This window comes from Alosa pseudoharengus, unplaced genomic scaffold (assembly GCF_046254945.1).
Source record: "Alosa pseudoharengus isolate Yale_2024_CS ecotype anadromous, Long Island Sound unplaced genomic scaffold, YU_APseudo_1.1 YU_APseudo_1.1_scf_10, whole genome shotgun sequence".
NCBI lineage: Eukaryota > Metazoa > Chordata > Actinopteri > Clupeiformes > Clupeidae > Alosa > Alosa pseudoharengus.
Genome location: NW_027468565.1, coordinates 30,027,923 through 30,044,432, shown reverse-complemented (window position 1 = coordinate 30,044,432; position 16,510 = coordinate 30,027,923). Strand labels below are relative to the sequence as shown.

Genomic DNA, 16,510 nt, shown 5'->3' with positions numbered 1-16,510 from the left:
AGGAGTACCCCAGTGGGATCGAATGTTGGTCTCCTCAGTGGGATCGTATTTAGGTCTCCTTGCCCTTGGTGTTGAGCTGTACTTTAATTGCGGTGGAGTGATGAGGCCTTTATGTTATGATGGTGATTGATTGGTTCAGACAAGGTGGCGTTGGGACAGCAAACACCTGACCTGTGTCCCTCTGTAGTCTGCTGTCGACGTTCTGATATGCTGAGATCATGAAAATTAAAACGCAAATCTCTCTCTCTCTCTCTCTCTCTCTCTCTCTCTCTCTCTCACTCACTCACTCACTCAGTCAGTCAGTCAGTCACACACACACACACAAATCAGCTTAAATTGAGGGGGGAAGTGCTGGGATGTGCTCCTGTGATTTAATCTCTGCCTCCCGTCCTCCTTTGCTGAATCCCTCCCTTGTTAATCCTGAATGGAAATCATTTTTAGTAGTGATTTCGCAGGCCGTGGAGAAATGTCCAGGGCCACCTGTCCCAGACAGATGATATGTAAACATCTCTGGTCTTGCATACAGACCAGGAGTACCAGTATGAGGATCAATAAACACCTTACACACAGACTGGCTCACCTGCTGGGTGTGCTTGGTTGGTCCTGGAAATGCATTTATATGTCAGTTTGAAAGGATCATGGTAAACTGAGGTATGGCCACGTGTAATGGATGGTAATGGTAATTAGCGACCATTCATAAGGAGAGGGAGAGAGATGTGTGTGTTTGGGACTGTGAGGTTATGTCAGGGAGAGAGATGTGTGTGTTTGGGACTGTGAGGTTATGTCAGGGAGAGAGATGTGTGTGTTTGGGACTGTGAGGTTATGCCAGGGAGAGAGATGTGTGTGTTTGGGACTGTGAGGTTATGTCAGGGAGAGAGATATGTGTGTGTTTGGGACTGTGAGGTTATGCCAGGGAGAGAGATGTGTGTGTTTGGGACTGTGAGGTTATGTCAGGGAGAGAGAGATGTGTGTGTTTGGGACTGTGAGGTTATGTCAGGGAGTCGGGTAATGTCGGGTAAGTCCTTGTGTCTCTGTCTTTACGCTGTCCTGTCTGATCAGTCACAATGTGCTATGGTTCTCACACCACTGTGTGTGTGTGTGTGTGTGTGTGTGTGTGTGTGTGTGTGTGTGCACGTGCCTTTTTCATGCATGAAGTAGCAGCCTTGAGGCAGTCATGATCAACTCGTCACAGTATACTAAGCACAGCAGACAAGTTTGGTGTCCAAATGGCATTTGCAGTCTGCAGCCAATGAAGTTTCCTTGGCACAGCACCCTCAGAAAGCACTTTACTGCCAGAGACTTATCCACTTAATACACAACGCATGGCACGGCAATTCAATATATTGACAGCATGTCTGTAAGACAGACAAGGATTTGGAAGGAAGCACTTAATGAAAAATAGCATTTAATGTTTGGAAAGGTGTGTGTAATCGAGTTGGGTGTGTGCCGTTTGTTCCCTGTAGTTGAGAGGAGAGCTTATGAGTGGTCATCCACTACTTTGACTCCACTTTACCGTTCAGAGAGTTTTCCAATAATCAACGAGTACATGAGCGGGTCATTTAACAGTGACCTATGCATGTATGGACTCTGAGACGTGTTTGGTTTGGAGTCAGTTCTAAAATATGCGGGGTATGAAGGTCGGCCTGTTTGGAAGGTCATTTGCTGTGTGCCAGGTGAGAGCTGGTTCAGCAATAGCCGACTCGGATATGTGCTAGATATAGAACCAAGTGGGTTTGAAAGTTAGTAACAAGTGGGTTTTTAAGTTAGTGGGTTTGGAACAGCGCACACGGCCATGCTCAAGTCTCTGGTCAACCCTGCTCAAGTCTCTGGCCAACCATGCTCATGTCTCTGGCCAACCATGCTCATGTCTAGCTAACTATGCTCAAGTCTAGGTAACTATGCTCAAGTCTCTGGCAGAAAATCATTTACAGTACACAAATCTCCTCTACATGGGACACTTTAGAAATCATTCTGATCAGCTGTCAAGTTGGAGAGGAATAGAGTCTAGAAATATTTTTTCAGCAATCCAGATGTGAGCAGTCAGCCTCAAGGGACTTTTCTCTGTGTTTTCACTATAGTGAGCATGGCCTTTGCAAGCGGTAGAATTTTGTCTTTGTGGGAAGAATGGCCAGGAGGGTGGTACTATATGTTCTATATGAGAAGCGTCATCATGCTAGCCTGGCCTCGGCCTGCCTACGTACTTCCGCTCGATTTCTTTTTCCTACAGTACTCCGTCTGGAATAGGTTGATTCGCGCTCGTTTACTTTGGAGGTTGGGCAGCCGAACCAACCAGCGAACAGAGGGCGTCCCTGAGAGCGATTACGTTACCCAGGCATGGTGTTTCAATTACTACGCCCCCGCCCTCGAAGTAGACCGCTTGGAATACATTATAATAAATATCAACGTAGGGAGCGAAAAGGGCTTATACTTTCTTTTTGAGCAAATGTGAATAAAAGGCGCAAATAAGGTTGGTGTGTTATTTTAGCTCTTTCTAGTTTAGCCTATTAACAGGAGTGTCACGAACGAAGTCACAGTGGAGTAGGAGGTTATATCGTCAGCTAAACTTTAGTCATAGATTTTGTCACTTGAAATAGGCTACGAACGTACCCGAGTCAAACTTTAGTTTAGTAGACTACATGGTCGCGTCAAAATCGCTATTTTTCAAACACTAAGAACACACGAACAATGTTCTCAATGCTCGAGTTCATATGTAGAGACACTGATGATGCTTCGATTAAAGTTTCATGTTATGTCGAGCCTTCGTAGTGTTTGAAAAATAGCGATTTTGACGCGATTGTATCAAAAAAGTAGTGGCCCTATAGGATTCCCATTCAAAAGGTAATTTCACCCGAAAACGACAATGCATACAAGCTTAAAAGTGGCGCTTTGGACGTACTTATGCATTTATATGAAAGTTTGACTTGGGTACATTCACAAAACACTATATGATGCATTTTGGCGAGAGTTACGCAGATTAAACGTGTGATTGTTTGCTGATAAGATGCACGCTTGCTTGTTATGGGCGTGATGCAGAGAAACTTCTCTGTGTGACGAAACGCCGGTTGTTATGATTGGTTCAAAGCGGTTCAAAAGAACTCCAATGATTTTAAACCTCAAACTGTGCCCTCCCACCCGGAAATAAAAGTACGAACGAAACGTACGAAGACAGAGAGTCTGGTTTCCAGGCTATCATCAGGCAGGCTAAAGGGCATTTTCTATATGAGAAGCGTCATCACGCAGGCTGAAGGGTATTTTCTAGAGATGCACCGATTGCAATTTTTTGGGCCGATTCCGATTTTTCATTAAGTTTGACCTAGTGTTGTCACGATACCAAGAGTAATGTTTCGATACCGATACCAAGTCAAGAATTGCGATTTCGATACTTCTTCGATACTTTTTAAAAAATTTATTTGATTTGGGGGCCCCACCACCTTGACATAATCATCAGTAATATTGAATATACTGTAGTGTGATCATTCACACCAGTGGCCATCCCAGATGCTGCTTGACTCTCTCCACACAAACACACCTGGAAAATGATGGCTTAGGTCATATTTCATATATTCTGCATATTACTAGTAAATATATTTAGCAATTTGAAAACTATTCTAAAACTATAACTATTTTTAAACTATTACACTTAGGCATATCTTTAATGTGGTGTGTAGGTCTAATTGAGTGCACATTGGTGATGTGTAGGTGTAATTGAGTGCCTGTCACTTTAAGACAGGGGTTCTCAAAGTTTTGATTGGTGAGGGCCAATTCAGGAACCCAACATGGAACTGAGGGCTGCCAAAGGGGCGGGGGGAGAAAAAAAAAAACTGGAAAAAAATCCCATTTGTAATCATTTTAATGACCAGGTTGCATCTCTACAGTTTATATTCATTGCATTAAATCACATTTTAATTCATACTGTAGCTGAGGCTAAACTTGGCAAAACTTGTGAAAATCTTAAGAAGAATTGCAATGCACACACAATCCCTGCAGTTCTCTACCCTCAACAGACAAATTTGGGATATAACAGTTCAGGTTGCAGTCCATTTCAAGTACAAACTTATTTAGAACAAGCCGTCTCAGTGTGCCTTGCTTATTATCAGCATAGGCCTTATTCAGGGCCAATTCCAGCTACCAAAGCACCACAGGAAAACCTGACTGCCATGAAACACCACTAAACGGAGATCCATTCTTTTCAAAGCACACAGTACAGTTGTACAGTTTTAACAGTTTTACAGATGTTATCGCGGGCCGCCAGAAATGTTTCCGTGGGCCGCCATTGGCCCCCAGGCCGCACTTTGAGAACCTATGCTTTAAAGCGTAACTTTAGCCAAAATGCACCCTAGGGTGTTTTTGTGAATGTACCCGAGTCAAACTTTAGTTTAAAAGCATAATTACGGTTTTGGACAACTCACTCCTTGACTGGCAAGATGGCGGCGAGCAGTAAAACCAAGTGAGTTGTTCAAAACCTTTCTTTTAGTAAACTCTATTTACACAAACAATGTTCTCAATGCTCAAGTTCATGTGTAGAGACACTGATGATACTTCGATCAAAGTTTCATGTTCTGTCGAGCTCTTAGTGTTTTAAAAATAGCGATTTTGATGCAATCATGTATCAAAATAGTAGTACCCCTACGATTCCCATTCAAAAGTCCATTTGACCTGAAAACGACAACACAGACAAGCTTAAAAGTGGCGCTTCGGACGTAATTATGATTTTAAACGAAAGTTTGGCTCGGGGTACATTCACAAAAACACCCTAGGATGCATTTTGGCGAAAGTTACGCTTTAAGTGCATATTGAGTGATTATTAGCAGTAGTCAGGTGGAAGCAAGCCTTCAGAGTGCTTAGTGCTCACTGATGGAGGTGCAAGCAGGCAGTGTACAAATCATTGGCTGAGGGCCAGTGACTGGACCGGTCACTTCCCCTCTGGTTGGTTTGCCAGCCTCAGTTAGTGATGCTGCACCTGTGAGACTGAATGATGCTGAAACTCTGCAGAGGTCAGGTCTGTCTCTCTGTATCTCTCTCTTTCTCTCTATGTAAAGGGGTACTTGGCAACTATTTCAACTTAATAAACCCATTTAGAAATCATTTGGATGGTTAAATGACCTGTTCCGGTGAAAATGGGGACTTTCCCCGTTGCCCCTAGCGTTCCCAGGCGGAAAACCAACCTTGCAACATTAAGACTACCGTCCCGGAAAGAGAAGTGAGAAACAAGAAACTCGTTTTAAATCGTGTTTCTTACCTTGTAACATCCACATTGTTCTGCCGAACTTATGCTAACCGTTTCGCTAGCTTGTAAACAAATCCATGTGCTTTATCGTTACCTTTTTCCACAGTTTGAAATAGCATAATGCACAATTTCTCCAGCAGAGGGGGAAATATAGCTAATCCTGCCAAGTTTCCCTTTAATATTTGAAAGATGTCCTTTTTTTCTCCCTTCCTCTCTCTCCCTTTCATGTTTGGTTTGTTTGTGTGTAAGTCAGTGTAACTGGCACTGGTTTGGGATGTCTCCCCTCATCAAATGGAATCAGGTGGAGGTGTGTCCTGGTCCAGCAGGCCCCTGTGACGAAATATTCACTCAGCCAAGCTTCATTGACTTGAGTTCTAATGCTGTGAAGCGATGACCTGTTCCACGCCTGTGCTGTGCTAAGCACAAAGTCTTTGCTCTGAGGATGACATGACATGAATAAATTACATATGATGTGAGCTTTCCATATGGTCACAGGCCCTACCTCTTAGAGTAATGGTTAACATGCTCTATTTAAAAGCAGCACCCCACAGTTAGTGTTAGTGGTGAGACTGAAGATTTATTTCTGCATATATTTTGAATAAATTTGTTTCCCTTAATGGTTGGATTGTGTTTTGATTGTGAAACGAAGATAAAAAGCTAACAGATGATTTGTAAAAAAAAATATAACTCTATTTACTCATTTATTAGGAGTGCCAATAAATGCGCAGGACTCTATGTGGGGTGAACGCTCTGCTTCAGGTACAACCTTCTAAGTCCTACTGACACCTTATTGTCCTTGAAAACTGGCTTATGTAACTTCTGTAAGGCAGTTTTGCTTTCAAATTCCATTCTTATTTAGTGGGACTGCAGATGTCTGTAGTTTGATATTGTTTCATTTTTCTTCTACTGTAACATGATCTAGCATGCAATTACCACTAGGGGGCAGGCCAGACAAATAAACACCGCAAGGCACAGAGCTACAGCTGTGGTACTGAGCAAGGTTTCCCCCTAAGACCCTTGAGGACAGTTTGGCCTGCACACTGTCCTGTCACTGAATTGAAAACTTTAAATAGATCTTGCTATACCACAAAGTGTCGTGTGGGCAGGGCGGTGAACCTCAAGGGATTAGGGGATTCTTTTTTATTAAGGGATTATTTTTGCATTGCGGAATATTCCCTCAGTACATGTGCGATGTTGGGATGCTGGGGAATTTTCTCACTTTTTTAAGTTTTGTCTCTAGTTTTAAGTCCCACTGAGGCTCCTATCAGTGTTCACTTTCTCTTTAGTGCTCCATATCCAAGGATGTAACACACTCTATTTAATGCTTCATGTAGGTCGGTGGTAGTGTTGTGGCTAAGGAGCTGGGAGCTAGGAGCTAGCATGCAGTAGCCAGAAAAGTTCTGGGTTCAAATCCCGGCTTCCACCGTTGTGCCCCTTGAGCAAGGCACTCAATCTCAAGTTGCTCCGGGACAATGGCCCTTGTAATATAGTTGACATATCGCTGGTGGAAACCTAGTATCAAGAAATCCATTATTTTTCAGGAAATTGGGGAAAAAAAAACTTGTATTTTTTTAAAATAATTCAACATTGAGTCATCAAAAAAAAAAAAAAACACCCAACAGCAGCGATATGTAAGTCACATTGGATAAAAGCATCTCCTAAATTAATATTAATTAATATATAAATGAAAAAATGTCAAAGACAAAACCTGATTACACTTCCAGCAAAGCCAGGCTAACAATGTTAGACTGGGCTATTGCACACACACAGAGAATAGAGAATTGTATGTCTCCCCTCATCTAACTCTGGGGTAGATGGCAAATAAGAGAATTTCTCTACAAATTTGCATGTACCTTTTAACATAAAGAGAAAGGGCAGTTTCACCCTACCAGAGAGCATGGGTTATGGAGTCTAGGTCAAAGGTCATACTCCTTTGTAGTGATACTTCACTTTTGTTTGTTTTTTCAAGCTGGTAATTTTGGTCTGTGATTGATGGCCTAAAGTTACAAAAATGCCTTGACCTGGCTAGATGCTGTGTCGATGTTCACAGTTCTTCTAAATGCTTTGATTATTGTCACTGAATGTCGTGACTTGGTGAAACATGTTGCACCCTACAGAAGTTCTGCACGGAAGTCCGTTATCATTTGAATAACTTTCATGTGGTTAAACACATTAGATTGTGGTTTTTCTGGAGAAATTTCATGTCAATGATGAACCACCTCCCCCTTCCACAGCCACCTGCCTAAATGAATACTTGTTTTTCTTGCACTGCAGCACTTCATGTTTCACTTCATTGAGAATTTGACATTAGCTTTGAGTATGACAAAATTGTTTAGACTTCCTGTTTTGGCTGCTACTGCATCCTGTCTTTTTTCTTTGTAAGAGGTGTGTGTGTGTGTGTGTGTGTGTGTGTGTGTGTGTGTGTGTGTGTGTGTGTGTGTGTGTGTGTGTGTGTGTGTGTGTGTGTGTGTGTGTGTGTGTGTGTGTGTGTGTGTGTGTGTGTGTGTGTGTGTCAAGCACGGTGTCTAAGGGAACAGTCAAGAGCCAAGAGATGATGGTGTGAGCAGGGCACTTTAGTGCTGAGTAGAAAGTGTGTCCACTGTCCTGGAATTAGCAAACTGTTTCCATGCATTTCTCAAAACAAACCATGAAACCATGAATAAACAAAAAAAAAACACATGGACATACAGAAAAGGTTTTGAATTAGTATAATGATCTAAAGATAATTTGAAGGTTCATTTTTTTATGTTTTACTTGGTTTATCTTAACAATGTGAGTGTGATTATCATCTGTGGCATACACATGCGCGCGCACACACACACACACACACACACACACACACAAGCGCGCAGTGTTTTCTTCACCAGTTGCTGGTCTCGCATCTCTGCTGGAGTGTGGTTTTCTTTGACGTAGGTTTTTTTGTCCCTTGCGCCTGGTTTCTCTTTGTGGTTTTTTCTATTCAGACATGGTTAGCTTTGCTTTTACCGCCAGATACCCTACTAGATTGCATCCAACCTGCAGCTTTTACCTTTAAACTGAGAGTGCTTATGTTTTGTATTAAGAATTGACAGCTGAACTACATGATGCCATATTTGGAGAACCTAGAGGATTTTGTTCCTCAAATCCTTCCTCGAATGACTGATGCTAGATTTTACATTTCAGACACAAAACATGGAAGCCATGGGGCCATGACCATACTGTATAACATAAGGACTACAGCGCATATAGTACCATACAGTCAAAACATTTGGACACTTTGATCCAACAACTGGTGTACCTCATATCAGAAAATGCATTTTGCTCCAGCATCCTTTTCTCTTCCAAAAATCACACATGGTGAACCACAAACCCACAACAATCTGAGGTATTTCTGAGGAGGCATTTTTTGCAGCATTTTGCAGCATTTCTGCAAAAGAAAACAAGTAAACCAGCTTCAGTTGGGATTAAATATTTGCTGCACGATCCTCTGATCACATTCACAAATCATATTACATTTAGAAGGAAGTGAATTTGAATCCACTGTCAGTCTCACATTATGACAGAAATTCTTCAGAAATTCCACCATCTGTTCTTAAGAAATGCTTTGTCTAATGTCTATTTTTGTGTTGACACGGTTCATTTGTGGCCCACCTCTCGGCTCTTGCAGTCTCTGAAGACATGACTTAACAAATGACTCAGCTGTCTCTTGCTCCTCCAGGGTGCTGTGTTTAGCTTGGAGGAAGCAGAGGACGCTGGTGTGATCATCGCCGAGGACAGCAACGACATCTACATCCTGTCGGGCGAACAGCTCCCCCCTGACCACCTCAGTCCGCCGGCGTCGCTCCTGGCAACAGCTGAGAGCAGTGGTCCCGCCTCGTGGCAGACAGAGAGCTTGGCCGCGTCGCTGGTGTCGGGACACGAGTCGTGGGCACAGGTACCGCCACCATTTTAGCTCTGTCGGCCATCTTCAGGCATTTCCCATCCTAACCAGGTCATCATTACATAACACCCATTAAAGGTGTAAAGCACACTGCAAACTGCTCGCCTTTTAGTTGAGACTCACCTTTTTAGATGTCAAAATGGGTCACTTATAGCCTGACGAGCCAGACCCACATTAAAATGTAGGGTCTGGGCACTCACCGTTCGCAGTGCTCAGTCCGAGGGGCGGGATAATCAGTTGTCTTTCAAATTCCCTCTGCACGCAATAGGACAGCGCTATGAGTCCCATGCCGTTTCCCACCAGCGGAGCTAGTGTGCAAGTTCAAACTTTTGCCAACTTAAAAAAAGCTTAACCTGTGTCACACTGTTTGCCAACAGCAACATCCATCTTCTTTGTTTTTAAGTAGCAGGGAATTCAAGCCAAACCGTTGCAACTCTGCCATCAATCATTATGTTGAGCCTAACGACTCTATACACGATTTGATTGGCCTGATAGAAGTTTAATTTTTCGAGCTCACAAGCCAACGGAGAGTTGCTAGACTAGCCCTGGAAGCAAATGTAATTTGCTGCCGCTAGGGTTGCGTCTAGATTTCTAGGCTAGGTCACTTACGTAATTTCATGCAAATCTGAGAAGTTTTTGCTGAGAATCCACAACTGCATTCCAGACAAGTTTAAAGTTTGAGGCCTGTTCAGTTCAGGGTATGTTCTGACTGGCTCCGGAACCAGGGATACACGATATATCGGCGGCCGATATATTATTGGCCGATAAGTGAAAAAATGTAAATATTATTATCGTTCCAATAACAGAATTCTGGCCGATAATTTGGGCCGATATTTTTTTAAAGCACTAATTTACCATGTAGGCGTAGGCCTACGTAAGGCCCACCTGGCTTCACTGACCTACTCGAGCTTGGTTGTATTTCGCCATTCTAACAAGATGTATCTGCGTTGAACCTGTGCATCCCAAAATCCTCTCGTGAATTATCCTCCGTTTAACCTAAGCGGAGCAGAGTGGACCTCAGCCTACCTAAAGCCATCTTGTGCTGTGTTTGCACATGGATAGATAGATAGATAGATAGATAGATAGATAGATAGATAGATACTTTATTGATCCCCAGGGGAAATTCAAAAATAATGGGAAAGTAAATAAACAAACTCTTTGGTGCGACGAGTAGATAAGTAGTTCTAAGTTGTATTTTAGTATTATATTTGCATTTCGTTCGCTTGGGTTTTGTATTATTACCCAGAAATATGCTAACCATTCCTGCTTCAGTTCCAGACAGGTCATCATTATAAGTTTTAAAACCTTCAGGGCTAACCCTTGTGCACAACAGAGTAGACGGACACACAATACAGTCCGAGGAGTTGCAGCCTTATTAAGTTACGCACAGTTGAAACTAAACATAAGTTTCACTCACAAACTCTGATTTGATCGCTATAGCTTTTTCCCAGCTTAGCCGTTTATCTGTGTTGAGACTTTACTCCATAGATATGAAACGATTCATACACTGTCGCTGGCCACTCACTTGCAAGTTCAGGTTCACTTAAAGGAGCCACGCATACAGTAGGCCTAGGCTACAGCTATTTTGTGTCCTGCTGTACCATTGAGGACTATTATGAGTTCTGTCCATCATTGGTGGTACTGTAGGTAAAATTACTGCAATTAAATGATGCTTATTAAATGCTGTCTCCAATTCACTTTTCACAAATTTTTTTTCAAGAGTAATATTATCAGTTATCGTATCAGTATCGGCCACAACAAAATAATAAATATCAGTTATCGTTATCGGCCCTAAAATTCCATATCGGTGCATCTCTATCCGGAACTTTCAAGTTGTGGAATGCAGCATCAGTAACCTTCTTGTTCTGATGGAGAGAAAGCTGAAGAAGCAGGTGTGGAGACGGGAGATGTACTAATAAAGAAGAGTTGACGTTACAGTACAGTGTGTTTAAATTTGTTCACAACCACGCATCCCTGACAATTGTAATCCGATGCATTGTTTGGGTTGGATGTTGACGTCAAACAAATTTGCCAGAATCTCAGATTGTTCCTTGTGCTAATTGTCAGCATGAGATGCACCGTAAATATAATTTACGGCGGTTGTACATCAACGTGTACTTTCACTAGGTGTGAATTTTAACCGCATGTTCTACGCCTCGTTCAGACACAGCACATTTACATAATGTCCGGAGGAAATACTACGAGGGTAGCAGTAGAACAACTGGCTAAGTTCGGACTTCCATATGACCGTTTATGTTGTTCAGATATACGGCCCAACCGTTTAACATCCGCAGAACCTCCGGTCTTACACGTATGTCTGAAAGCCCTTATTGATTGCTGGGTCACTGTCTGGACCAGGGATGAGGAATTTTGTGATTTAGTAATGTTATGGTATTTAGTAGATGCTGTTGTTGACATCATTAAACATTTACATTAACATCAAAATGAATTATGATAATTAATTATGAAAAAAAACAAATAGCCTAAAAGAATTTGAGTAATAGCAGAGTAATAGCAATAACAATAATACAAACTGCTACTCTGTAAGGAAAAAAATATTACACGTTTTTTTGAAGATCTCAAAGCTATCTCTTCAATGAAGAGGATTAGATAATTAATTCCACTAACAAGGAATCACAGAAGAAGCTTCTTGATAATGAATGGTCATGTACACTTGACATAATGTCATGTACCCATGACGTTACTCTACCTACACAATAATGATTGTGCTAAATGTCAGTTAACTAATGATGTCCACAGCAATATACCTTATCTGCACAATGTATATGGTGAATGTAGTTTCTGATGTTTGTGAGTGTCTATGCTACCCCTGCAGGTGGGCATAATGGATCCTGAGGATGCTAAGAGCCTGGACAGCAACGAGGGGGTGGTAGCCCTGGCAGAGGAGCGCAGCGAAAACAACTCCTCTAACTCGGACATCGTCCACGTGGAGCGTGAGGAGGCGGAGCTTCTGGCCGAGGGGGAGGAGCTCCAGGAGAGCATGATGAGCGTGCTTGGTACGGAGAGCGAGCTGGCAGAGCTCAGGGCCGAGCAGAAGCAGGAAGAGGATGGAGCCGCCGCTGTTGCCGCCGCCCCACTAAGTCACACGGCGCTCCTCCCAGACGCCCCGCAGCCGCTGCTGGTGCTGGAGGAGCCCGTGGTCTTGGAGGCGCCCGCCAGCTTGGAGGCGGTGCCCTCACTTCCAGTGTCAGCCGCCACGGAGGCACCGCCAGAACCTGTCCCTGAATCTAAACCGGAGCCCCCTGCCCCTGTCTCTGCCCCGGCCCCCGAGCCTCCACTAGAAGCCCCCAGTGCGGCCCCTGTGGTAGAGTCTCCTCGCCCCCCATCTCCTGTTGCCCCTCCTGTCCCTGCCCCTGTCCCTGCCCCAGAGCCCCAGCCTGAGCCAGCATTAGAGCCAGTACCAGAACCAGTAGTGGAGCCCGTGGTGGTACCAGAGCCTGTGCCCGTACAAGAGGCACAGCCCGAGGTCCCCCCAGAGGTACCAGAGCCCACACCGGCAGAAGTGGCAGCTGCACCGGTCCTGGAGGCCCCAGTTCCTCCACCGGTTGAAGTTCCGGTCCAGACACAAGCAGCAGAACCAACATGCGAGCCGGAACCAGAGCCAGAGCCTGAACCCAAGCCAGAGTCATCGGAGCTGCCTGTCCTGCTGTATGGCGGCGCCGCCCTGGTGCTCATGGCAGCAATTGCAGCCTATGGAGCGCTGGCCTACAGGAAGAAGTAGCACAAAGCACTGCAGCCCCTGCCCCTGCCCTTCTGCTATCAGCCTGCTCTCACCAATCCACCCCAGCCTACCCCTCCCTACCGGACCCACCGAGATCTCGGCTCGGAAACCTGGCGGCTCTGGTGCTCCGAAGCACCGGGCTCCGTCTGAAATGTGCCCTCTTGCCCACGCTGGGACTGTCTCACCTCCGCCTACCTCCCGTACTGTTACTCTCCAGTCTCCAGTCAGGCCTGATGTGTCTCATTCGCCACAGTCTCGTGAGGTGTAGAGTGTATGGTTTATGATTTGTTGTAGAAAACTGACACTTCGTCACTCCTGTCCAGTTGGAAGAGAACATTTCTCGTTTGCCTCCTCTGGGTTTATTTATGTCATCATGTGACCACTGTTGTTATTGTGGCTATTCACGTGTGTGTGTGTGTGTGGGGGGGGTGTGTGTGAGAGTGTGAGTGAGTTTATGTTTCTGTGTATGTGTGTATATCTCATCATAGCTCCTATGACATCGGGAGGGGGGCAGTCTAGCATCATGGGGGCAGTCTAGCATCATGTGGACCCCAACAAGAGTGATGCTTTCAGTTATTATCTTTTCTCTCTTTCTTTTCGTCTGTTTTCCCTCATGCACTTGTAATTAGTTTCTGTAGTCAGGCCGCTCTGGTCCTTCCACATTCACTTGTTCACAGTCGGACCAGACAGACTGAGGAGGATCTAGAAGAGAATGTAGAAATCACCTCAAATTCACTGAGGCCGCCAACTTCTCAGTTTCATTTTTATAGGGGAACCCTTCAAACAATGCTCCCCAGAGGGAAAAGTTGAGCCATCTGTTTTAAATGGAGAACAGAGACATACGAAAGGAGTGTAGCAACCAAATTTCTTTCAATTGAGCCTTTTTCTCCCATCAATAGTTTAGTGAATGGCAAAAAAAATGTTTTGCATGGGCCTGTACACTCAAATAGAGGCATCACTTGAAGTTCTTCAAAGAACCACATGTGCCTATTTCCCACTGACACCGTCAGTGTTTGTTTTTATTCATCTCACTCTTAACATGTGATGAAATGGAGAATGACTACTACAGGGCTCTGACTCCGTACACTGACAAGCCACAAAGGTGCATCACTCTGACCCAATATAATGGATGTGTCTTGTTTGTTTGTTTGTTTGTTTGTTTGTTTGTTTTTTGTTTTAAACTGCAGATTCATTCAGGAGTCATCCTGAAATATGAAAATAACTTTGGCAGAAAGGGTGATGTTAGTCTTTTAGTTCATGGGAATGGGCTGATACAAGTTCATATACAACACCATCCCCAGCCGTTTTGAGACAATGCAGAACTGGGCCCAACCTCAATTCCCTAAATGACTCATGCACAGATACGATCAGATGGTTTGACGTACATCTGCCATCTCGTGCAACCACTCTGTCCCCGTGACATCTGAAGTGCTGTTGGCTAATTAAGCAGAGCTTTAAACTTCAGCGTCTTCAGGGTCAATCCATAGATGCCATGGTGTCCAGTGAGTCTGCAGTTATTGCCATGTCCTACACATTCCTAGATGGAGATTATGCGAGGAGGATGGAGAGGGATTGTACCCTGTGAATGTGCTTGCAGTCCCTGCACAGCTGTGACGACTCCCTTCAAATGTAGATAGGCGGTCCCTGCACGGTTGTGAGGACCTCCTTCAAATGTAGATAGTCAGTTCTAGGTCTGTTGTAGTTAGTAGGGAGTGTTGAGACAAGATTTCACCATTCATCTGAGTGAGAGAAACTAACTGAAAAAGGATATCAAAATAAGGCTCTGGTTCCTCAAACTGTAGGTTACCTCAGCTCAGTGATCTGAAGTTAGAGGAATCATTAGACACTGACTTGACCTGGTGTCTTGTCACAGGAACTTGCTCTTCCATTACCTTTCTGCAGTTTTACCTTTCTTTTTCAGATTGTCTGAGGTTTATGATGAGCTGAGGTTAAGAATATGGATAGTTTTGCTGATGTTTTTTTTCTCCCTTCATTAAAACTGTGCTGGAAACCCTTGCATTGCTTTATTCATCAGATTTAATGCCAGTATACCTTTGAACACTGTTGTGTACATGTGCATGTGTGTTTGCACAGAGGTGCAAAAAAATGTGTGGTTGTTTAAGGAAGTTTTGTTGAGAGCACCACCTCTGTTGAAGTCCTAGGTTTCAGAACATTTAACACATGCACACACACGTACATTGAGACATCTGTTAGCTACCAGCCCTGGCCTGTTTGGTCTTTACCTCTGTGATCTGCAGCTCCTCTGCTCTACTCACTGCTGGGCTTTCAGACTTACAAACTTACCGTTGACGGTCTGCCTCTGTCCTACTGATCACTCTCCGCACCTGATCACCCCCTCAGGCCCTCGTCCAGCTGGTGCCCGCCCACCCACCTGCCCAGCCTCTCTGTGTGCCTACCTTTCAAACACTTTTACCCATGCTGTGCCCTCTACGTGCCTACCTTTCAAACACTTTTACCCATGGTGTGCCTACCTGTCAACAAACACGTGCATTGCAAGCTTCTGAGCATTTAAAAATATGAAAGATGTAATAACTGGAATGCAACCTAAATGGGGTAGCTGGTGATTCTGATAGGTAGTTAGAATCTCCTGTGTAACTTCCAGGAGAAAGGCATTTGTGAAGTCTGGCACAAACAATCAGCAACATTAACACACAGGCTTTCCTACTCTGGTGAATGTCAAAAAATAGGTTTAGGAAGCCTAGAAAGCAATGACTGACAAAATGTTCCATTTCTAAATCAACTGCTATCTGGTGTGTCAAATAAGCTAGACATGTGGCAGTATGGGGGTAGACTTCATATTATTTTCCAATCACACCTGTCTTCTGTGCCCAATCATTTGTTACATATGAGGAAGTGGACGCGTGATTGCAATACCGTGCGTCAGTTTTGATTACAGGAACGAGATAAAGAGTGACTACTTTAAATGTCAGGCCCGACAGCCAGACTACACCAGAAGCACAACTGAAGTGTTTTTTTTTTTTACTTAGAAAGACTGGTCTCATTTCTTTTTGTGCTGAGCACTCACATCTGATGCAGCCAGTTCCATTTATAATAGTGAAAGCTAATTGTTGTGGCACACATTCTGCGAACAGCACGTTTAAGTTGCACGCCTGGTGTAGCCCCCACAGTATGTATCATAGTGTTTGTATTATAAAAGGTAATTTTAAAAGGTTTAAGTAGAAACACACACACACATTCAAATCTTGAGCTGACGGGTACTTGTTAACAAACCTACTAGTGACAGAATGGTACACACACACACACAAGCCTGAGACCACACACACTCCCTGCACGTGTAGGACTGCTGCTGGAGGGCTCTGGTGGTGTCTTGGTTCCAGTGAAAGAGGAAGTGCACTGAACCGTGATACTGTGGTGCACAGCAGCCAATCAGCATATTCACATTGTTTCTTTGGAAACAGTTTTAAGTTTGGATGTACAATATGTTTCCTACTGTATGTGCGTCTGTGTGGTTTGAAACCAAAAGTAAAAAATAAAGGAAAAACCTGTAGAGTTTGCAGTGTATCTGTGACTATGCTGTGTCTTTCTCCTGTACACAAAATTCAGAACATTTCTTCTGGAAACTTCTTAAGGCTGTTATAAT

General features: G+C 43.8%; 1 protein-coding gene across 2 annotated transcripts in view; it reads left to right on the top strand.

Annotated features, from left to right (window-relative positions):
* The window catches only part of bcl2l13 (BCL2 like 13), a 47,070-nt gene extending 30,639 nt beyond the window's left edge, over positions 1 to 16,431 (top strand). Inside the window, exons 7-9 of one of the 2 annotated variants that reach the window (XR_012983511.1) lie at positions 8,925 to 9,140; positions 11,983 to 14,054; positions 14,135 to 16,431. Coding sequence is in view for 1 of the 2 variants with exons in the window: in XM_076269664.1 (XP_076125779.1) it covers positions 8,925 to 9,140; positions 11,983 to 12,888 (1,122 nt within the window). In the remaining variant the exon portion in view is untranslated. Of the gene's footprint in view, positions 1 to 8,924; positions 9,141 to 11,982 lie in introns of both variants that reach the window. The other variant, XM_076269664.1, reaches the window with a different exon arrangement.
* The last annotated feature ends 79 nt before the right edge of the window (positions 16,432 to 16,510 follow it).